Source organism: Columba livia, chromosome 3 (assembly GCF_036013475.1).
Source record: "Columba livia isolate bColLiv1 breed racing homer chromosome 3, bColLiv1.pat.W.v2, whole genome shotgun sequence".
Taxonomy (NCBI): Eukaryota; Metazoa; Chordata; class Aves; order Columbiformes; family Columbidae; genus Columba; species Columba livia.
The window spans coordinates 32,497,592-32,522,008 of NC_088604.1; the positions used below are offsets into that span (position 1 = coordinate 32,497,592).

General features: G+C 38.6%; 1 protein-coding gene across 5 annotated transcripts in view; it reads left to right on the forward strand.

Moving 5' to 3' along the window:
• The window catches only part of KCNQ5 (potassium voltage-gated channel subfamily Q member 5), a 284,367-nt gene that overhangs the window by 204,872 nt on the left and 55,078 nt on the right, over positions 1–24,417 (forward strand). For all 5 annotated transcript variants that reach the window (XM_065055277.1, XM_065055273.1, NM_001282828.1 and 2 more), the window contains 1 exon segment: positions 8,354–8,480. In XM_065055277.1, the coding sequence (XP_064911349.1) occupies positions 8,354–8,480 (127 nt within the window).

Here is a 24,417-nt window from a genome sequence, read left to right on the forward strand (position 1 = left end):
TCTCAGTGGTGTACAGAATCCATAATCCACTCTGTCGCTTTGCACAAATGTGACAAACCATGCAAAGACATAGCTCACTACACTCAAAATGTGAACTTTCTTCAAGTGAGAGAAGAAATCTGTTCACAAGATACAGTTTAAAACCTGCGAAGTCAAGTAAATAAGTGCTAAAACACAGGCAAATATAAAAAATATCTGGAAACGTCCAGAGCAGACATACCTATAACACCAAAATCCAAAGAGGGTTTAAGGTGTAGGTAGTGGTAAATACACAGACACACACTGGAACTACGTCCAGTCCTGAGGACTGGGAACTGTGGGTGAGCTAAAATGATGAATTAGCAAAATAAGTACTGGCCATTTTAAACTTGTAGGCTTCCACAGGGTGCTCAGTTGTTGTGTCATAGGCAGGATAACAACTTTGGTATCAAATCTGAACCAGACAGGAATTGGTTGATTGCACCATATGATGATACGCTCACAGGAAATGAATGTCTCACAAAGATATATGTATGTTTTTGAGAGGATGTGGAAGGAGTTTGTTCTTTCCTTTTTCCAGGAGACCAAAATTCCATAAGCCTTGAAAAAAAGATAATAGGAAAAGCTGCGAAACACTTAGCAAATGACATCATTTGTAAACACAAGAGTTGATATATTGGCTCTCATAGTCCAGTTATTGGACTGAAAAGAGGAGACCAACTCAACTTTTTCACTGAACTTAAGGAACTGAATAAAAATATTGTAACCAAAGACTTGTTCAAGTAACAAATATTTGGTGAGATGACAGAAGTTAATAACTTGAAAAATCCTGTATAAGCAGGATTTTGGTAGATTGGGTAAAGTGCCTTCCAAGTCCCTTTTGCCAAGTTACCAACTGTGAGAAAACACTTTCTTAAAATTGCTTTCTGAATACATTTGGTACTGAAAGTGTTTCAGTGTATATCATCCCAGGTGCCCATAGGTCTCCCAGTAGTAAAATCATGTCTTGATATACTCCTAGGCAAACTCTGTTAATGAACTTTGCAAACTGGGAAACTGCAAGAAGAAATCACTTTAAAAATAGTCACAGCAAATATCGTTTGCAAAGTCTCTAGGATTTAACAACTCCAAACATGCTAAGACCAAAAAGTAAAAGAATAGCCATCCTGTCCCGCTCTGCCATACAGTATGTCAAATGTTATCAGTTGGTTCACATACATGTGTTCAGCCGTAACAATTAGCCTAAAAACCTTGCATCAATGCAAAATTAACATGGATGCCAGCGTATAAAAGGATTCAGGCTCTGGCACCCATTCCGCGTTCCTTTTGGACACAGCAAAAAATAGCGAATTCTTCACAAACATTTCAAAAGGAAGATTTGGGAGCTGTGTTGCTACAGAGAGATGTGCTTGAACTTCTGCCTGTGACGTATGGCATCAGAAACGTGACTACAGAGGAAAAAAATGCGTGAAGAAATCACAAAGGAAATTCAAGGCCTGGGTACAGCTGTACTGAGCTTCATTGTTTTCAATATGCAGATAATTTTAAAACCAGAACAAGACCATTTACCCCTGATACCTCACTACTGAGAATGAAAATGTGAACAAGCACAAAGCAGAATATGGTGTTGTTTGGAAAATAGAAGATTATTCTATAGTGTGAGTTCTATGGCTGTCATCTCCTTTCAGGAATTCTCTCAGAAGTGTAGTTGTACCTGACATATAAACAAGTGATCTGGCACAAAGCAGGGGGTGAAAACGGCTGGAAAACACCTTATTAAAGGATGATGCTGTATCTGGAGAAGAGCAGGAGAGACGTGTGGGGTGGTGAAGTCAGCGTTTGCCATTTTCCCAGTTTGAGAAAGGGTTTTCAGTGGACACCGGGGTGTTCTTCAAAGAACCTCATCCACCAAAGGCTAAAAGGCAAAAGGAGTTTTGGGATGTGTTTGCCCACACATGCACTGACATGGTAGCGGTGGCGTGAAGTGGGTCTGCTGCTCTGGAGGGGCAGAAGGGTGTCTGTCCTCCCTTTGTGAGTGCTGAGGGAGGTGAGCCCAGTTTCAATGCTAGGAACATACAGTAAATACTTGCATTTACTCTATAAGAAATTATAAGAAACGTAATTAAATGGCAGTTACCTAATTCTGGTGCCTGCTTTTACAATCTGATTCAAAACTGGTTTTACTTGACATAAAAATTCTGGGCTTTTTTCTGTTTTAAGTGAATAAAGAAGCACGACTGATAGGTGCCATTTCAAGTAATAAACACAAAAAGGTAAAGGGAGTTGGATAGCAGAAATCCTATATAACATGTGACTAATTAAAACTAAGCATAGCACTGGGTTTTAATATTATATCAATAGACTCGTAGCTCTGTGTTAGATTAAAAGGCACAGAAAAGATTTCTCTATAATCCTCTATTAACAGATAATCAGCATGAGAAATCTTAATCATAATTTGGAAAAGCAAGTGTAGTAGAAGTATCACATTCATTATAAAACTAATAAATGATAAAAAGGTGCATAAATTCCATTTCTTGCTTATTGTATCTTGCACTGGGAGTTGAACTGAAGTCTCTGGTTGTGATTTATATGCCACTAATAGGGTCTATTCTGGGTTATGTTTTCAGATTTATAGCTGCCTCTCCCTCTGTTAAACTGCGGTTGGAAAGAATTAAAACATTAGTTCCTTAATTGCATATGAGTAGATATACTTGTTAGCTGTTTAGATCTACGATCTCCCCTTCTAATGCTGAATCTGGAATTTAAAAAAAAGTGTATTCAAATTATACTATTATTTTGAACAATAATGCACGCACATATTCATATCTGCTGATTTTAATCTGGAAACCAGCCGGTGTAACAGAAGTGTCCCTAGTCCTACACCAGCTCTGCATCACAACTATTTGAAGCTCAAACGTTCCTGGAGTTTCTCTGAGACAGACTAGTGTTGCAGTTCCTCTTGCATCCCAATAGCGTCTGTTTAATGTGTAGAGTCCAACTCTGGTGCTCGGTACTTTGAATCAGTAGAGGGTTTTTTTTGCTTGAGAAAGGGATGCAGAAGATGAGGTGTTACGTTCTTTCTTTAATTGAATGAGAAAACAATCTCATCCTCTTCGACAATAATAAAGCATTTCTATTTGAATAGTATCAACTATTCATTATGTGTCATGATAAAGAGATTTTAGTAGTTGGTGACATTTTTAAACCAGTCACCCATAAATTGAAGGATGAGAACATGTTTATTCTCCCTCTTTTCCAACTGATTTGGAATCAGTGGACTTTCCTGTTGATGAGTTTTTAGGGAAGAGGGGACACTTCCCGAGCTGTGTCATTGCTCCTCCTCTTCCTGCTGTTACATTAGTGCAGCAAGGCTGTGCTGATTTACACCACATGAGCCTCTGCAGTGCAGCTACACTGCATAGGTGTTGTCTTTGGTAGGGAAACACTTTTGGCCTTATTAAACCTTATTTCAGGGGATTAATTTGATTTGTTCTAATCAGACAATATAACTTGTAGACCCACTTCTCCTATGAGCTCAAGGCAGGCAGCTCCCTCTGTCAGTCTGCAGCTCTGTTGTCCTACTTCACTAGACTTTAGAATACTTAACAACACAATTTCCATACAAGAAATATAATTAAAGTAACAGCAGAGCTATTTCCTTGTGGGCAGATTTCTTATATCCAAACCTCAGCTCATTCATACATTGGTAAATAACCAAGAGCATTCTAGAAGACCAGCACAGAGTACTCAACTTGGTCATTTTCTCATCTCGACAATGGCTCTAATTCCCAGAAATGGTGGTCTACAATGAAGGCACTTGATTACAGCAGCAGCAAATCATGTACAGTGTTAATAAGTAGTTAAGTTAGTGAACAAGAAAGCTGTGATGAAATAATTTTTTTTGCTGTTATAATATAATGCTTAGGGAAATCCTTACCATTAAAAACTACCTGAGAAGCATATTAATGTAGGCAATTTCAACAAATCATCACTTGTATCCCAATTAGATAGGAAGAACTAAATAAAAAGTGCTTATCATAGCTGTATTGTACAAAGTATGCTTGATTTAAGTAATTATCAACCCTCTTCCTTAGAGTCCTTCAGGACCTTTTGTTAATAGAAACCTTGCTCCGGATGACATCTTATTTTCCTTTCCTGCCACTTGTGTGACCCTCATTGCTCTAGCAGTAGAGTGCCTTGCTTCTCTTGCATTTGCATAGTTCCCTGTAACAATTGGAGCTGTGTATGCAGAAACATTTCAGAACGAAGAGTTCGTCAGTCGGGATGAACTGTGCTTTGAGAAGGAAAAAAGAATTTCCAGTGTCCGAACCACCAGTGCATCTGCCATATCAGTTACTGTCAGCTTAAATAGCCCAAAAAGTTACTGATTGTGGTAACTGTGGTGCAGGGCCAGATGCCGCTGGGATTGCAAAAGGATGACAAGATAGGGGAAAAAGAAGAAATTACATAGGCCAAATCATCCCTGCTCTACCTAGAATGAAGGGTTAGGTTTCCAGTGGGTCTAAGCTTGCTCATCAGTTCAAATATAGCCTTGCTGAATTTTGAAGGAGGCCAGATTTATCAACAGTGCAGGATTTTCCTGTTCTGATGTAAGTGTTATTCATATCTCATAAGTAATCCAAAATTAATGAGGTTCCAGCATATTATACATAGGACAGAGATACTTGGAATGCATAGTTTTTACAGCAAGGCTACAAATCATATGATGTCTAATGATTTTTCCATCACATGCCTTTTCAATTATGTTCTGATTTTCTGTTGCAATTGCTATGGAACTAAAATCAAGTTATTTAAAAGCCTAGATTTATGCTTAATTATGTAATAAGCTATTCCTAATGAAATTTAAAAAATATATATCCTGATTTTGTTTGGGATACATCCTCCCAATTTTTGTCTGTGAAACTAAGAACCTCATGACTGTGCAGCTGCCGTAGGAAAAAATAATGTCATTCCCTGGCCTGCATTAACCCTGACAGAGGTTTGACTTTACATTGTGACTGAGTGCGCTGATTACTAAAACATTGTGCTTTTCACAGTGGTGTCGGTTTCTTTGTTTCTCTCTGCTTCCAACCTGGACCAATCCAAAATACAACAAAACTGTCATATGTACTACTACGAAGAGTTTCTGTTTCAATGCATTCACGTTTTCTAGGAAAATCCTTTTCCTTTAGACTTTATACATGATGATATGTGTTCCCTTCAAAATCAGTTGTTCTTTGAGCAAGTTGGAATGACCAGGATATAAGGGTCATTTTGAAATATCACTATTTCAGACAGTGCAAAAGTAAGTGTAAAACCCCATTTCCGCTTTGTTCAATGTTTTTTCTCTTACTAAAGCTTATACTGTATTTTAAAACCTCCAGAAATTTGATAAGTGTGGAAGAAAATAATATATAGTATTTTTAAAATCAGCAGTTCTTTTAGCATTCCAGTGCACAGAGCCAGATGTACTGCATTTGAGATCACTTAGTATAACTACAGTGGCTGTTGTTAAAATTTACTTATATAGCAGAAATTTCAGTTGATTTTGAGATAACATCACTGTGCATAAATTCATAGTGTTGCTAGAAATCATAACTATTTTTATCACGGAATGAACAAGGATATTTCACATTGCATCTCCAGGAAGAATCTTATACTCTTGCTCCAAAAAAAAACACTTGAGAAAACATCCTTTTGCTCTTTTTCTTTCTCAGAATAGATATATCGCCATTAAGTTTCTATTTTAGTATGTGTATATGCGTTTGTGTGTGAGAGACAAATAGGATTTCTGCCTCTGCCATATGAGTACACCATGTAGTACAAGAGACTCTCAAACACATGCATTCAGCACACAATGACCTTTTTCCTCATTGTATAACTGAGCAAGCACAGCAAATAGTAATTGGTAATAGTAGCACAGATAATTAATACAAAACTGCATAGCATCGACTGGAAGGATAGTAAACTACTGAAAAAATTACCTCTTTTGAACTTCTACCCGCAGTTTTTTTTTGATACTGATTTAAATGACTTGAAGCTGTAGACTGGTCCTTCCAGAATCGTTAAGTACTTTCTGTTCTTGCCAGTTCTGCATCGGAGGCCCCGCTGGGGTCTGGACTGTGATGGAGGACACGCTCCTGCATGTGCGATCAGCTCCTCTAAGACGCCCATGGCCGTTCCAGCATCCTTCCAAAGCAAGAGGTGTTTCTCACGCATCTGTACACAGAGTCTGTTTTCCAGGAAAATGACAAACTTCAGTCAAATGAAGTGTGATTAAATTTTAACAAGGAAAATAGGAACTGGAAGCAAATAACTTTTCGTGCTTTGCTAGCCTCCTCTCTTTTAGTAGCTCCTACCTGTGCCCCAAAGAAGAAACTTCACGCGGAGAGTCAGATGTCAAATGGCATGGATCCCTACCATGCACCCCCATTAATTCAGAGACATCAGTTAACAATGTGTAAAACAGATTTGACAATTCATAATTTCACTACCACTGTAAGAGTGGTAGTTAAGTAACTAAAACACATATTCTTCCATTTTTCCAGTTGGCCTCTTGTGCATTTTATTCTTGGCCTACACAGAATTTCCTATAAGGACATATACCACATGATAGCCAACTATTAAGAATTATTGTTACTATATGGAGAACTTTTTCAGTTTTGCACATAATCCTTTCTGAAGATGTACAATAACTCTGTCCATGGAATTAAGTTGAAGTTTCTTGTGGCAGAATGAATAAAAAGAAAACCTTAAACAGTCACATTCATTTTTCCATATATATTCTTTTCTAACAAAAAATATGACATTTTTAGCAGAGGGATCTCATTCTGCTTTTTGTAATTTAGGCATTCAATATGGGATTTACAAAATTGGAAACAAAGATACTGAAGAAGGTTTTAAAAACTCTTTCAATATGATTCAGTTATAAAAGCTGACATTTTAGGGAGAAATACTATGTTTTCAAATTTTTCTTTGACAGCAAAAGCAAATTAAATTGACAATATTTCAATGTACTGCCACTAATCATAAGCTAGTAAAGCACCAGTACATGACAGAATGTTAATAATGCCATTCGTTCAGGTAAATTAATGTCCGAGTTGACGTATGTGATATTTACAGCCTTATCAGTTTGTAGAATTATAGGATCTCACAGTCTAAAACATGCAAACTGTTTACTGGGAAAAAGTCAATACTGGATAAACCCTACACTTGCAAATATTCCTCTGTTTAACTCATTTGCAGTTCTTCCTTACCAGTACCACACTAGTCCTCATCCTGCAGGAATAACAAATTAATTGGCTGACAAGGAACAGCTTTCTCCTGGACATGGAAACACGTTCAGCTGCCAAATAAAATACAACTTTAATCCTCTTCTTCTTGATGAGCTGTTTAAGAAACTCCTTTAAGTACTACTTCTCCTTCTTTTGGTGAACACACAGATTTTTATTTTATCATCTCAAAACCCATAACTTTATCATGGTATTCCAGAAGAGTATCTGAGTTTAGAATTCCATACCACTGTGTACGTACTGTATCACTGCATATTGTAGGGATTCAGTTTTCCTTAAGGTTCCAAGCTGAGTTGTGCTCCAGTCTCTGTTGCTGCAACTCTGTGACCTCACTGTTGTACTGAAAAATTTATTCCAATAGCAATTGCATAAATACAGGTTGATGCTATTAAAATGGACAGTCTTAAATAAGGTTCCAGTGTGAAAAAAAAAAAAAACAAGCCAGACAAGCAGGGCGAGATTTTTAAATACGTTCATTCACAAGTTGTCCAGGGAAAGTTATGCCTAGTGTGAACATCCATTTACTGTTCTACAAACAATTACATGCCCATTGTATGTAATAACACTCGTGTGTATCTTAACATACTTCTGGGAACAAATTGATTTCCTAAATGATTTTGCATCATCTCAGTCACTTCATCTGTATATTCCTACAATGATAATATAGCTACCAAAACATTCAGCCATCAAACAAAGAACTAATTTTGTGGATGTGGATATATAACATTTTCTTCACTAGCTGTCTAAATTACTTGAGGTCTGGTCCTCAGTATCCAGACTCACTGACTATTTTGCTTTTATATTTTTTGTGTATGATTCAGTTCTTCAATGTTTCATATTTAGTAGCCAGTCTTAGCAGATATTTAATTTTATTTGGGTTAGACTTGCGCTATTTACTAGGAAGGTCTGGGTACTGTTCTGTGTGTAAATGTGTAACCATTCTGGGAAGCAGGATCCCAAGTTTGGTTTGGGATCTTCAGATGCTCAAGGTGGATTGCTAGACACACACAGTAGTTGTAAGTTTCCTGGCACTTCAGTGTTGGTTGCATGTAACAGGCATTTTTCTTATTTGCCCTTTCTAGGAATTTGTCATGATTGTTGTCTTTGGTTTGGAATTTATTATTCGTATCTGGTCTGCTGGATGCTGCTGTCGATACCGAGGATGGCAAGGAAGATTGCGCTTTGCGAGGAAACCATTCTGTGTAATAGGTGAGTGTCCCACCTCTAGTTTATTCTAAGATAAAAATAAACACCCTCCCCTTCCATTTTCGTTCTGAATGAAAACTACTGGAATCAGACTCTGTTTACAGTAACTGGGTGTAAATTCAGAATAGCTGTGTGTCAGCTGTCATCTGCCCTGGGCTTTTCCAGATATAAAATCACAAAGTCCCTAAATACCAGTCCATCCATTTTTTTTAAGACATTTTCCTATGCGTGCCCTACAGTTGGCATGTATATTGAAAGAATGAAGGGCTGGGAGCTGATCTCACTGAAATACATGGGAGCTGTATGCATTTAATGGACACATTACACATCTTGTATATACATGCATAGATACCACACACATATGTGCATACACTGTGTTCATCTTATTTAACTTCTGTGATCAGACATTGCAATGAGTTTGGATGTTGTTCCTACTTCCTGCATTGCTGCTTTATGCATGACAGTCCAGGTATCTATTCAGCCAGTGACTCTGGCATAGGACATAGCATACTTCTACAACTATTTCAAGAGACTATTCCTCCCCTTTTTGCTCTAGAAATTGTCTGTGAGAATGGTGAATAAGCCTACAGCCATACAAAACCCTATGTTGAAAAAGAATCTGCAGGAAAAAAAAAAAAGGTAGAAATCAAGGATGGCTAACCAAATTCATCAGATAATTTCTTATTTTTCCAATGGTTTGGAGCAAATTCTTTTTACAGAACATATGTGGAACTTCAGGATGTCAGTGTCTCAACTTCTCTCTCAACTTTCTTCCTCTCTGCAGCTTTTAATTTCATCTACCTGTATCTTAAATTAACTTATAGATCGACTGGGGCAGGAAACATATTCTCCCATGCATCTATATGGCAGCTGGCACATGGAGTCTCATGCTTAAAGCTGGTACACACATGGGTCTCAGTGTAAACAGTGAATAACAAGTTGTCGTGTAGATTAATGCCATCCTGGTCTAAAAAAAAAAAAAAAGTTATTCAGTGTCCCGTGGCATAGCAGACTAATGCACTGGTTAGGGCTAATGCATAAAGCAAGTTTTAGCCTTCTGGCTCTTTCCCTGGTAAATCCATACATTCTCCCACTGAGGAATTCCCACAGCAGAGAAAGGTTCTTTAGCAAGAGATGCATGTGTAGGTGGATGGCATCACAGACTGTCTCCTCCTTGGGAAGACTAACCTCATCTACGCTATTTTATAGCACTGTAGGAGAGGGGCAAGTATTGGGATTGGTACTTGTTTTGTTCAGGCAGCAGGGGAGGTGGGCAGATACCCCACCCCACCCCGCCTGGTGACAGGTCACACACTTGCTCTGAGATTCCCATGCCTGGCCAAAAGTGGAAAGAAAATTCAAGAATCTTCCCAGCCTTTACCAGCCACCTGTCAAGGGAAGGCTAGAAATTCAGACATTCATTCTCCCTGGCATCAACAAACACAGCCGCCCTCCTTAACCAGACTTACCTTTATTCCAGGATTCTGTGGTACACCTGAACCTTTGCAGTAGTCAGGTTTTGCCCGCACACAATTGGAAGAAAGCACCAGATTCTTAATTTGGTAAAATTAACCTACTTCAGTCATTTAGAACTTAGTAGAAACATATAAATCTTTAAAGAATTTTAAGTTGCTAAGAGTCATTTGACATCTCAGAGTGATTTGCTGGTCCCCAAATGCTGTTGTGTGGAAACACTAGCAGTTTGTTTGATTCTGCTTTTTTGTTTCCCTTCCATCTCTTGTCTCCATTCAGCTGGCAAGTTTTCTGCCAGTGATTAACTTTAGTCTGAGGTGTTAATTGCCAGCAAAAGTGAACAGAGAGGTTCTTCCTTGTTAAAAGCTCTGCATGTTATCTTGGGATGACTGATGCAGATTTTCACCCTTGCCTTTAAACAGCCCATAACTACCCTCCTACAGTTTGTGAAATAGTTCAGGCAGGTCTCCTGACATGGGCCTTGGTGAGTGTTGGGCTTTATTTAACCTGATTGTGGTTTTTCCTCTTTTCTCTGGAGTCCACCTGATTTCTTGTTGCACCTGTGTTCATACAGGCAACCTCTAGCCTTAAAAGCATCTTCTCTGTCCCCCTTGCAACTGCATCACTTGCTGGCAGAATTAATTAGCAGCCAACAGTCTTTTGCTTGTGGATGACTTCCTATGTTGGTTCACTGGATGAGAAGGGAGCTTTGTTCAGCAAAACACTGTACAGCTACTAGCGCAGCTTCTGGAAACTAAACCAGTAGCTTGAATTTCTTGCCATTAATTATTCTGTGTATCTTTTCTTATGCTAATTGTTTTTTTCTGGACTTTAGTGTCCCTGAAGGGAGTTCCTGGTGTTCAGCATCTCTCCAGATTTGATCTTTTGAGGAAGAACCTTTAGCAAGTCACCTTGGCTTTGCAGTCATGGCAAAGCGTGCCCCAGCAACAAAAGCCAAACAGGCTGCGTTAGCTAGAGCACCATCGCTCATTAGACCACATATCAAATACTACACTCAATTTGCCCCTTCCAACACCCTACATGAAAGATGTCAATAAACTGTAGTTCATTTAAGGCAACCAAGATGATCAGTGCTGGAGCCTTTGCCCTATGAGGAGAGGGTGAAGGACCTGGGCTTGTTCAGCCTGGAGAAAGGATGGCTTCAAGGGGAACTCAGTGAACCCAGTGCTAAGGTCTCCTTAGAAGCACATGGCCAGTTTTGGCCTATCACTTTTCATACATTTGTTTAATTATTTACTTAGTAATCCATCAGGTATTCTTTCTGTTTATTGTTACAGTGAAATAATAATGGTTTAGAAGACTTAGTCTGTTTACTATTAATTAGAACTGCTATATATCTCCAGCAGATCTGTTCTCTGATTGTTTTTGTGATCAAACACAAATCACAGAAAGGAATGGCCTAAGAGCTGGAAATAATAAATCTGAGGATTGCCTCAAGGGTCACATTCAGACAGCCTTTATTTTTTTCCATTAATAACCTAATAACCAGAAAAAAATATTCAGGACCAAAGCTCTGTGCTTAGGTTAGTGTGCCTACAATGTCACTACCATGACAAATTAGTTCATCAAGCATGGCTGAGTGCTACCAGGTTAGTAATTATATCTATCAAGTTATTTGACAGTTTTGTACCGTTGTTTATTTCTGTAAAAATGGAAATAATAGTGTAGTATTAAACCTTGGTTTGTATTTTGTTTCGTGTCAGGACTTAGCTGCCATACCTCACTTTCTCTCATTGTATATGAGCTTGTATATGTAACATAAAGGGCATGCCTACGTGCCCTTCCAGGTATATTCTTACAGATGTGCTTCTGCAAATCCTAAATTTCCTGGGTCTATCAGTCTGCATCTTGGCTGTTAGCCCTGCTAAGGAATGTTGGTGTGTTATAGTGTGCAGAAGAGCAGCAGTCCAGGCACAGCATCTCCCAGCTGCTGCCTCCAGGGCCGGGGACACTGATGCCTGGGAAGAACCCTGTGTCTGCCCATGCCTTAGGAGGAACCATGCTCCCTGAAGATACGCCAGACAAAAGGGGACATGTCTTCAAATTGGGAAAAAAGTATTACTTCCCCCCTTGTCAAGCCATTCAGGGACACTGAAATAAATGTAGAGTTCATTGTCCTTTCTCTAGCAATGGGCTTCCTAGATGTGACCTGACATGTGACCTGACAAAATTAAACTTCTGGCCACAGTCCTGTCTGTATGAGATGTTTTACCATCACAATGAAATCGCAGTCTGTGAGGGTGACTCCTGCATGGTGGCACGTTATAAAAACAATGAGGAATAATAGATAACGAGCTGTAGGTCAGAAGAGTGAGATCCTGCCGATCTCACCTGCATGTCTGAAGTCTGCTGGGCTTTCAGAGGAGCTTCTTTCTCTCCACTGACTCTGTAGGAGACTTTGGGACTCCTATGTGAGGAAGCCCAGCAATGGCAAGTGAAGAGCCCATGAGCACACTTCCCTTCAAATGCTGGAAGCAGCAAATTTTAGTGTCTAAACTTCATGCGACTTCTAGATTTAAACTTAGTGTTTGAAACTCCTATTTCAGATTTTTTTGCCCTTAAATTTGAGCCCACTTCTAGTAATATAACATTTCTCCAGGGCAGCTTCCTGGTGGTCCAGCCCAGTGAAAGGTTTCATGTATTTCAGTCCATTAGTAGTTTCCCCACAGCTGCTCCTATTTTACCTCTAGTCAAGCTACAGCATGATGGAAATGTCACAAGTTCAAATTCTGTTGAGGCTGCAGAATGAACAAATTCCTAACAGGAAGCTTAAGTCCATTATCTGTAATCAGGCTCTTGAACTTCATGGCTGGCAAACCTCATTTCAGAGCATTAAATGATAGCAGCGGCTGTTGCATATTACTGGATCTATTTTTCATTAATTAGAGTGGTAATGAACCATCATATGGCACTTTTGTCAAACCTTTATATACAAATCCGTATCTAGTGTGCTACAAGATCTGCTGAACCTTTAATTTGAATTAATTCAATATATTTATGTAATGATAGGTTGTGTGTCGGTCACCTTGGTATTTAGACACATTATATAGTTTGAATACAGACAGATAGTAAATCTGCTGCTCATGATAAACAATATAAACAGCCTCTCTTCAGTATAATTTGAACTCTAAATAACCCAGCGGTGGTTTGTAATTAAGTATATACTTGACCAAGGAAGCACATCTCACATCACATCTCATTATAAATCCCAGCAAAACCAAGCTCCAGCATGCGCAGATTCCATGCTGGAGGGATCTCCTGCCAGCCTGACTTGAACTCATCTCAGAACACGCTTCCCACTTCACTCCAGAAAATACTCTGATAGTAGTAGGAGGAGTATTAAGACTGGAAATTGAAATTTCCTCAAATAATTTCAGCAGTCATAATTATATGCAATGAACAGAGGTGCTCTTTAGGTTAAAACAGTTCCAAGTTGTGTAGGTTTTTAAAACTAATATTTCGTGGCACACCTTCATGTTTGACAATCTTCGCAGTACAGTTTTTAGAAATGTGCAGGAAAAATAATGTCTTTTGGATATCATCTGTGGGCCTTATTCTTTCACATTTAGTTTTTCTGACTACCTCCCTCACTGCTGAATAAGGTACCATTTGCTATGAGTAAAGACATCAGCCTCTGGTCTTCTCTTTCTAGAAGCTGTATGTCTGCTGTTCAAAAGAAACCTGCTAGTTTGGTACAATGCAGTTCATGCTGAAATTTCTGGTGTGTGCTAAAGAATTCACAGCCTGTATTTGTTGATTAGCATGTTTTTTTGTGTCATTACCCTGTCATTTTAAGTGCCTACCATGACCTGGGCAACCCAAGTGAGGTGTGTCTAGCGACTTCTTTCCCGCTGGGCAGCTGTGGGTAGTGTCACGTTTCATCTTCCCGAGGCTTGGAGACTGTGGTTTTGATGAGAGGGCTGAAATTTTTTTGCATCCCTGTTCTGTGCATTTGGTGAGATATCTGCTGATGAAGGAAGTCAACAAGGCTCATGTGAGATTTCTGATTAAATGATTTTTCATTGGAAATTAATCAGTATGATTAATTTAAAACAAAGTGATTCGTGGAAACAAACCAATTCCCTTTTCCCTAGGGTAGGCATTTTATATTCAGTCTGGATCTTTTTCTCTTCATCATCAAAATTAGAAGCATTTTCTGAAACATGCAGAATAGCCAATAATGCAGTTTGTGCTTTCTGGATAAAGTATGGTTCAATTCTTGCTCTGGGAGATATGGTGCAGGAAATTATGATCTTTCAGCCCTGTTGAAACTATCCAAACATCGATAAATAATTCTTAATTGGTCCAGGGAGAGATGCTCTTTTACCCTGTCACCTGGTGTTAATTGTAGTCATCTGCTACATGAGAAACTTTGATTTTGTTTATCTGAAGAATAATCAGTCATTTGTAAATAGACACTTCCAACAGTACAAATCAGAAGAGATCCACACCAGAATGAATGAAATAGGTTAGAGCCCTGGGATGTGAAGAATCAGAGAATGAAGACAGGTTTGTGACAGAAAGCATGTTAAAAAGCCAGAGACCTTTTACTAAAAAGAATTCACTTGTAATGTTAGAATTATTTTCTTATAAGGCATGAAGATATTTTCCCAATCATGAGGTAGTTATGTCCATTCCAAACAAGACTGATGGAATTCAGTACCTGCACTAAAATCTTTAGCAATTCCTAATTCAGTTCAGTTTTGTTAGGCAAGTCTCCTGAAGTCAAATATCACAGTCAAGTGATTTTGAAATAATGAGGTTCTCTGTCCATACTGAGATTCTGTAAATGATTCATGGAGTCTTTCAAACAACTGATGATATCTCATATTTGAATTTCAGAAAATGTCTTGTAGTGTAATAATAATAATTGTTGTTATTATTAAATATTAATAAATAATATGTATTATAAAATATTTCATGGTATAAATGTGTATTATAGAACTTCCAGTGCTACTTATAAGCCACAAAGTTTCAATGACTTGGAAGTGTGTAGTAAGAAGGAGGTAAGAAACTGATAGACCTAGAATGAGTCAATATTCTCTGGTTTCAGAGTTGGTGTGTTCAGTTTTGCTCACATATTTTAGGAACTGGCTTTAAACTTGTTGCTACTAGAGATAGCCAGTATATGAAGATGCTTATAGAAATACCTTTCTTTCCACTACCTCTCTTTATTTGATTTGAGGTATTCATGTCCTGACTTACTAGGCTGAATTCCCATCTTATCCATAGACAAGATAGTTGCTCGAATTTCCATACATACAAGTAAATTCTCCAATCCAAATTAAGTAATTGTTAATGTAAGCACTGGTGTGGAAGTTAGAAGTGGACAGGATTGTGCCAAATGCACTTATCCGACTACCTCAGCATATGAAGTCTAGAAAGCGGTACAACAGTTTGTCAAATTTTATTGTTCCTAGGGGGAAAAAAAAATATATATATATATATATATATATATATATATAAAATTTATTTATTTATTTATTTATTTCAATGAAGTAAGTGACATTTCAGAGCCTGGTTGATTTACAAGGACATACTCAGCTTTCTTGGCTTATTTCCAGATATTGTGCTGCAGATCAGCTGCCTCAGTGTGTGACATTCCTTGTAACTCCCATCTTGGATCATCGTCAGCTGGTTCCCGTCCCGTAGCTCCTCTGTGAGAGGAATTGCCACTTCAGTGGCCATGCAGGTCTTGGTTTTGCAGCAGCAAATGCTGCTCTCCAGGCAAAAATCTGAATCGTTTAGGCACATTTCCATATTGGTCCAAAATAGCATCCCATTAGACTAGGTGTTTGCTATTTTGGACTTCTGCAAGTGCCCTTTATCATTGGCACAAGTGCTGCGTCTCACAAGGGCTGTGGTATCCCTGGCTTGCGGTACCACTTCATTTCAAAAGCCATTTTCAGTGTGACTTCTACTTTATTAACACGCCTATAGTTACTTAGGGGTGCTTTGGCAGTATGTTAACATAAATTTCAACATTAATACCTCAGTGTGGTACATTAGACAACTGTCGGCCTGACTATTTGATCCATGATTGACTAGTGTTAGTCAATCAAATTGTCCTTTCTCTCATGGTGTCCCAGCCTCACCTCTGTGAGCACAAATGAAGATATTTCAAGAGGTCTTTGGAATTATTGGCTTGCCATATACTGCAGGAATCTTTGTAGGGTGGTTTGAAAGCTCTATGCAAACAGGGGAAATGTAGTGAGAAATGATCACCGTAGGTTTTGTGTTGTGCACAACCACCTCCTTCACACTTTTCTGTAATAATAACATGTTTAATAATCCTTTTGCACAGGTGACTTTGTTCCTTTTACATTCACCGTGCAGCATGCTGCTATCTTATATTTGCTGTATGTCTTTCTGTCTCTTTGGTGCTTCTAGTTTACAATTATTACTCTAATACCTGTTTAGTTTTGTGACTTCTTTGCTGTCTTTGCTTAAAACTAGTTTATTTCTCTTCAGGTCATCTGTGTGTGAATGAGATCTCCATGAAAAGGGCCAGAGGTGCAGTCAGTGAAAAACAGTGGTTGCATTTTTCTTGGCTGTATTGTCATTTAGAAAAATAGGCATTTTCAATTATTTTAGAAATAGTGTTATTTTCTTCAAATGCAGTTTTCTAGTATCTGCTGAGCTTTAGTTTATTAACTGGCAATGCTTACAGTTTAAAACACAAGCTTTGTCCACTGTTACGTTCCATATAGTCAAATTGATTGCCAGGTGTCTTCACCCAGCCTTGCAGCTAGCTTATTAGTGATCACAAAGCTTGAGGAAATTCAGTTTCCACAGATGTTTCCATTCTTTTACATCGCTTCAGAGAACTGTGTGTTGCCACTAGCACTGCTAACGTGGCAGATGGGCAGAGTAGTCCAGTGGGAATTGCAGGAAATCTCTATTTTTATGATCCTGCCTTGAATGGTTACCCTCCAACTGCTATGTTAGGAAAAGACTTGTGTACAAGAAGAGCAAGTACAGTTTTTTAGTTCCTCCTTTTTACAGTTGCTATGCTAAATACAGCAATTAGGAAGGATTTGACAATGTAGCAACATTGTTACATTGTGTAACAGAGTTACAATATTTATATCTTAAGTTTAATACAGTTAAGTAGAAATATTTGCATATTTCTAGATGGCAAATTGGGCATGTTCTCCACATTTTAATTTCCTCCTTTCCCACCCCCACCACTTAAGCACTGGGTTCCCATAAGCTATGGACTCCTCCTAAAGAAAAATTACGTTTTTTACCTTTAAGCTTGTGTTGATTAACTCTCAAGAGAGAAGATTTGACCTTTTTGCTGATACGTGATATCGCTGTCAATAACAGATCTAAGGAAGGTATCCTTCTGATCTGTTTTATGGCAACCTGTGTACACTCCAAAATGGTGTAAAGGCTTATCTGAGCCTGGCCTAAGCTGTGCCTGATGTAGAAAGAGAACGCTCCAGCCGCTTGCTTCCACCCTCACACCACCCAGTCCTGGTGGCCCAGGGCCTGTGTGCCACCATCTTGGAACCAGCCAAGCCACGGCCCAGCACCTTCAGCCCTGGGGCTCCTTTTCACCAGCCCAGCCTGATCGTGAGACCCCCATGCTGGGGGCTGCTTCATTTCAGATGGAAATGTCACAAGGCAGAGTGGAGAGGTTGTCACACAGAGTGGCATGATCCACTGTATTGAAGATCTCATTTTGGGATTGCCTCCTGTTTGGTTTGTGAGAGGGCTACAAGATAATGCTTTCTTCCCTGTTGGACAGGCACTGAACAGAGCTTCTATTTCTTTCTTCATATCTCCTACACTGGGAAGTCTCAAGGGTGGCCACAAAGTGCCCCACACTTGTGTTCTCCAAAACATTTAAGGCTTCTTTTTGCACTGTGGTCCCTCTTAAGGTACCCACACACAAATTGCAAGCAGGGTAGCAGCTAAGGGTAAAAAGTGGCTGGAAATCTCCGGTTCCGTGTTGTCTGAGTAAAATCTGTATTTACAGAAACAGAGGAGTCCCAGGAGGCACTCACACTGACTGCGCAAACATCCAAAATAGTTGTGTAGGTTGGGAATGCAAGTTCTGGCTTTAGGCAGCAGGAAGAGGTGTGTGCCTCCAGAGGACGGCTCAGAAAACTTGAAGTAGGAGTTAATCTCTTTCAGTCAAACGCTAGGGAACCCATGTTCCTGCCCTCAAAACCTGCATTAGATACCTCAGCTAGATACTGGATGCCTCCTGTTCTCTCCAGCCCTGTGAATGTGAGAACATATTATTAATACTGTCTCTCCCCTCTCCATCTACAAACATGCTTTTTCTCTCCCTCAGAGACATGCTCCCCTGCTCTTTTCATCACCTTTACTTCTCAGTTTTTGCCTGTCCACTTTCACCCTCACACCCAGGATTCTCTGGTTCCCAGGGGTTTTTTTGGCCTTTCTGCTCCCATACCACTGCATCACCTTCACTTTATGCACAACCTGGGAATGCACTAGATGAACACTTCAACACCGTGCCCTCCTGGCCCTCCCTGACATTTTGGAGTATGTTTGAAAAGTCTGTGAAAAGGCAGCTCCTACCTACGACGACCCAGCACAGAGACACAACTGCTTCCCCTGCTGGGCTGGATCATGTAGGAGCCCCATTCAGTGTCTTTCTACATACTGTCTAGTGCCAGATATCTCTAAAAAAGGTGTTGATACCTGCAGCCCAAACAGCCAATCACACAATATTTTTGTACGGACATTGGGTAACCAGTGATTGACCCATACGGCAATCTGGATCCTCTGAAAGATCTAATTCCAGCAATTCAGGGAGAAACATCCATTTTTTTCTTTAATTTTCCCAGGTTATATTTTTATATCCCTTGGCAATGAATTTTACAAGTTAATTGCATGTTGTACTTCTTTTTATCAGATTTAAATTGTCTTTTGATCTCACTTTTATAAGGAGGGGTAAATAGGAGGCATCCAACAGACCTTCTTATCGTCTGCTACTTTGCATACCTCTATCTGCCATCTCATATTTGTCTTCTGACTAACCACTCCTAAATTATTCAGCCTTTTCTCCATACACAAGTCGTGCCATGCCTGTAGTTATTTTGTTTTTTTCTTGCTGATAACTTTGTGGTTTTCTTACAGTCTGACCTAATGAGCCTCTTTATTTATCAGATGTGTGTGTGTCTGATTATCCATCCTGCTGCCTTTCACTCCAGAAGTCCTCAGGTTTTTTTTCTCTCCGCAACAAAAGCCTTTTTCACTGTGGTCTACTATCATCCCAAAAAAAGCCTCAGACATAGTAAAGTGACTAGCAAACCCTGTTTTCCCAGGGCTTCTAAGTTGCTGGGCAGAATAAGTGAAGATTTATGGGAAGGATTTGCATGTGTTACTGATGGTTTGTTTCTCTGGTTAGACAGAAATTGGTTTGGTGAACACTGGGTCAAAGACATGGTTTTAAATGTGTTTCTGTCAGACTGTCTTAAAGGCAAATAAAACTGGAAAAATAGTGCTTTATTCCTTCTGGCAGGTGCTTATTAATATTGTTAAAGATCAGTTATTGAAAAAGGCTAATAAAGTATACATCCATGATAGGCTTGCAATTGAACTTAATCTTAGCTTGCAGGAGGCCCTTAGATTTTTGAGATTTATTGAGCCAGCTGTTAATAATATAAAGATACTTGCTGAGGATTTGTTCAGTCCATAGACAGAGTATGTTCTCAGCAGGGCCATGAACTTTAATTGCTAGCAGTACAAAGGCAGGTGAAATGTTCCCGTTAATGTTGTTGTTCTTATCTGACTGAATAAAAAATGGTAACCATAACCACAATTTAAAATTCAGTATTTATTGGGCTGTTGTGATTCTCAGCCCACAGCAGAATATTTTGGCTATCTATAACAAAAAGTAGAATTCCATTATTTTGGTGTATTTGTCATCATGACCTGAGAATGTGCTACTCTTACACGGGAACAGTGTACATATACTTTTAGTACATTGGCATATTAATGAGTAACATCAGTTGATCCATTTCCAGGGATGAAATTAAGATCTCATTATAAACCTTGGTTAAAAAAATGACAAAACAAAAATCTGACTCATCTTCTTCATTCTGGAATTTCATAGGGGAATATTTAGTTTTATTCTAAATATGTCCAGTATTCACTCTTTCAAGATATTCCTTGTTCTCAGTTTCAAAAATTGTTTGACCTACAGATTCCAAATGTCTTGCATTTGGTTAACTTTGCTAACAAGTGTCTTTGACTGGTTTCCAATTTTGTTTTATTTTGTTTGAGGGCAACATATGATTGAGTAAAGAGCTTTACTCAAGGTGTAGTGGAGACATACTAAGGTGCCTCCTGTGAAGAAAGGGATTTACTGGTGCTGCCTGGAGGGACTATTCATAGATAGAAGAAACATGGGATGGTTCTCCTCCTTGACTTACAAAGACTGTACAGACGAGCTCGCCAGCAACATGCCATGGGGTGCAGCCCCATTGGCACAAAACCGCTTTGCAGAGCTGACCCCATCCCCAGCACCAAACTCTGGGAGCTCCCATCAAATCTTGAGTTTCAGCGTCAGGACACAGTGCTGTAACTAATCCTCATAGTGTTTGCAGTTCTAAAACCTTTGAATTGGTCTGTTAAAGCATGCTTGCAGTTTAATGCGGAGTTTATTTTCTGTGGCACTGAAAATACATGAAACATAACCTATTTTATGTCATATTGTGTCGTGGTTTAATGCCAGCTGGCAGCTAAGCACCATGCAGTGGTACTTTTATAGTATAAATACATGTGTGTTTTTTATTGTACATAATTTCATTGTTACATATTATATGGGGTTTATATATCATGTAATAATACTATATATTAGTTTATCTCCATATTTAAATTTTAATTTAATTTCTGTGAAATAAAATTCCTACCATTTTCTTTTTGCCAAAAAAAGACAGCTTTACATGCTGGTGAGCTGCTTTTCTAAATTGACCCACTTTGGTTGTGTAAAATTAGCATGTATCCTAGAAAGAGCTTGTCTGTATTTCCAGGAGGTCACTTTCATTTCATATTAAGATACATTGCTTACTCAGATGATTCCAATACATTGCAAACGAAAACTGTAGATGGAGAGAAGGGTTCAAGATGGTTCAGCTCTTGTGATCTCTTTACTGAAGTATTGCTCAGGTGATGAGTAAGGAAAATCCAGGTTTCTATGCACAAATCAGTTTTAGTGGACTCCTTAGAATTGAAGTCACTGACTAATGTTCCATTGTTAGAAGAAAATAAAATCAATAGAGTAGACCTCTGTCTACTCTGTAACCTCTGGACTTTTTTGTTAATTCCACTGCAGTGCCGAGACAGTATTAGACATTTCTGTAAACTTTTTTCTCTTCTATGTGCCACTGCCATACCTCCCTATCTTCCTGTTTTTCAACATCAATAAAAGTCAATTTTCATACTCATCTGTGTTTATCTCTGCGAATTATCTTGATGCGCAAAACTATATCACTCTCCTACTTCTAGAAATACCGTGTTGTTTGCATCTTGAAAAAAGATTATGAAAGGAAGCGAAATCACCAGCTTGTTTTGCCTGTAATGATGATTAATACAGTTTCCATCCAGAGACTGATATATATTTGAAAACGCAAAGACCTTTTGGCTGGAGTGACAACAACATCTGCAAAAATGAAGCAGCATCATCCATCCCAAGAATTTCCTGAAGATATCCTGCCAATTACTTTTACTAGTAGGTGATGATTAATCGTAACCTGTGTGGCATCTGAGCAGAGAGATCCAATCCCTGACCAAAAAAAAGGCTACATTCAGACACAGCTGAAAGCAAATTTTGTCAGGACTTAAGATCCTGAGCACCATTATTTTTAGTGTATACAAAACCCAGGTTATCTCTTATTGCTTGGGGTTTTTTGTTCTTGGTGTTGTTTAGGCTTTTTTTCTCTGTAAAATTGAGGCCTTATTGCTGTAAATCTACTCAGCTTTTTGTGGGACGTGCAGAACTCAGCTTCCTGCCTCTCCCAAATTACGCTAGAGATGTTCAGGTGATATTATTCAATGGATGATATAAAACTGCTCTTTAATAGTTGGAGAATAATACTTGAGCCTATCGTATTTCAGAGGGTGAATTCAGGTGACCTCAAAAGACCATATGTCTCCAGAGTAGTCTCCAAAAATCCAGTTTGCAGATTTCGACAATCTTTCACATACTGAATGGTACTTTAGCAATAAATGGTTCTGCTTCTTCCAGTGGGACAATTTACAAAATATTATAACATTCATAATCTTTCTAAATATTATAATATCGATCATATCTCTCTTCAGAGATTTAATTGCAGGTTTGATCTAAGAAAAAAAATTAAAAAACAATAAAAGGTTAAGATTCTGAACATTTTAAAGATAAAAATATTGAAAATTCTTGATTTCTGGGCTGAATACTTACACAAGGTCACTGGAAGTTCAGCCATATTAGACCAAATTTTGCTGCCATAACTATGTGAAATATCCCACTGATTTCATAGCAAGAGTTTTTTTTCAGAGAGCAAAGAAAGCTCCACCTGCTAAAAACATCACAATTTGCCTCTTTTCAAATTAACTGTTGCAGCATTCTCTAATCATAGTTTTTATTCTTTGCCCTCTTGAACCAGTAGAGGGAAGTGGTTCATCCCTTGTTTGAAGCTAAAAGCATTTTTGCAGCCAGGCATGATGAAACAACCTTTTCCATTCCATGACCTTTCTCAACAAGTGCTCAAGGAACAATGAGACAATTATTTCCCTCTCTGAATACCCTTCTATTAGGCTATTCAGAAGCCTTAAAATGTATGGATGTCTTTTTCTTTTCCTTTTTTTTTTTTTCATCTAACCCACAAGAGCATAAAATACACCAATGATAAACATATTACTAGGCTGCGCAAAAAGCCTGTTTTTCCTATATAAACAGACGTTTTCTTTAAGGAGTCTGATAAAGAGCACCCTTATTTTCACACACTAATGTGTGGCTTAAGTCAGGTGTCAATGATCAGGCTACACCTTAAACTACTTTGAACTGGCAATTTATATCAGTTTAGGGTAGACCCCATTTAATATACTTTTGTTATCATGTTTCTATGGTGTGAGGGGCTCAAATACAGGGCCATGGAATGTGTGTTAACTGTGCTGTAGCGTCTGATTAAAATTCAAAGTACGTTTCTACATTGACGATACCCTCCAGCCCCAGCCAGCTAGCTGTGGAGATTATTGTAGACAAATTGAAGGGAGTTCTGAGTATAGCAATAAACACGATGAAGCTGCTGGAAGGACTGATGTCTGAAGAGATATTAGAAAAACTAAAATGCTGGTCACTCCTTCCCGCCACTCACACCTCCTTGCAACTCAGAATTGAAAGTTGTTAATTATTGACACAGTTGTTGTAAATCTGGATTGAAACTTATTTAAGCTCCTTAATGAGTGAGAATAATTGCTCACTGTGCTGCAATATGTCTGCATAACCTGTGCCATTGGAATCAGATGGAACCAATATCAAAGCACCCTCGGTGCTCTTAGTCACTTCTGAAGCCCAGTAGCTTTATATTGCCACAGAATCAGAGTGCTGTTTGTTTCGGGAGCAGCTTTGAAATTCAGGATAATGAAGTGTCCTGAGAACTATTCATAAGAAATGACCACTACGAGCCATGTCTTTTCTCTGGGTCATAGATAATCACTCTAGCCCAAAATTAGACCTTAGAAGGACAACCTAAGGGTAGCCTAAATTTTGTTATGTTCTCGACAGTTAATTTCCTTTGTGAGTTAATACAGCTGCAGGCTAGATAAACCACATTCTTGAGATTTTCTGCTTATTCCTGCAATTTTGGGGGCAGATGTGTCCTACTCTTGTGCTAGCTTGTTGCCTTTCTGTACTGTTCTGTAGCCAGACCAGACACAGTAATTGACAGGCATTGTAGTCTCCTACGTATTCTTAACAAGAATGTGTAAACTGGGAGCATTTTCTGTGAATTTATGGTAAACACTGTTTTGATGATATAGTGATGATCATAAAAATGATTAAATATTGTTCATTTTCTATTCAGATATTATCAGAGAAAAAATAGCACAAGATTCATTTAACCTGTATTGGCTCAAAGTGTCATTTTTATTTAGAAGGAAATGATATTCCAACTCATCAGCATTAAATGCAGGCAACAGGAAAAGCTCTCGCTAACATCTTCTTATACACTAAGATTTTGAAGAATAAGAAAGAGAAAGATAATGCAGGTTTGTGTATTAGTTGCAGCATGTACATGAGCTTTGAGCAGGTGGGAGATTGTCATTAATTACATTTCCTAATAAAATCCTGACGTTTTTTCTTGTCCTGATGGCACATCAAGGCTTTGGGACATTTCACAATGTCCAAACAAAGCTTCTCCATTCTTCCTTTTACCTATAGAAATGGGCCTACTAGCATTATACCTTTGAATACTATAAGATCTCACAA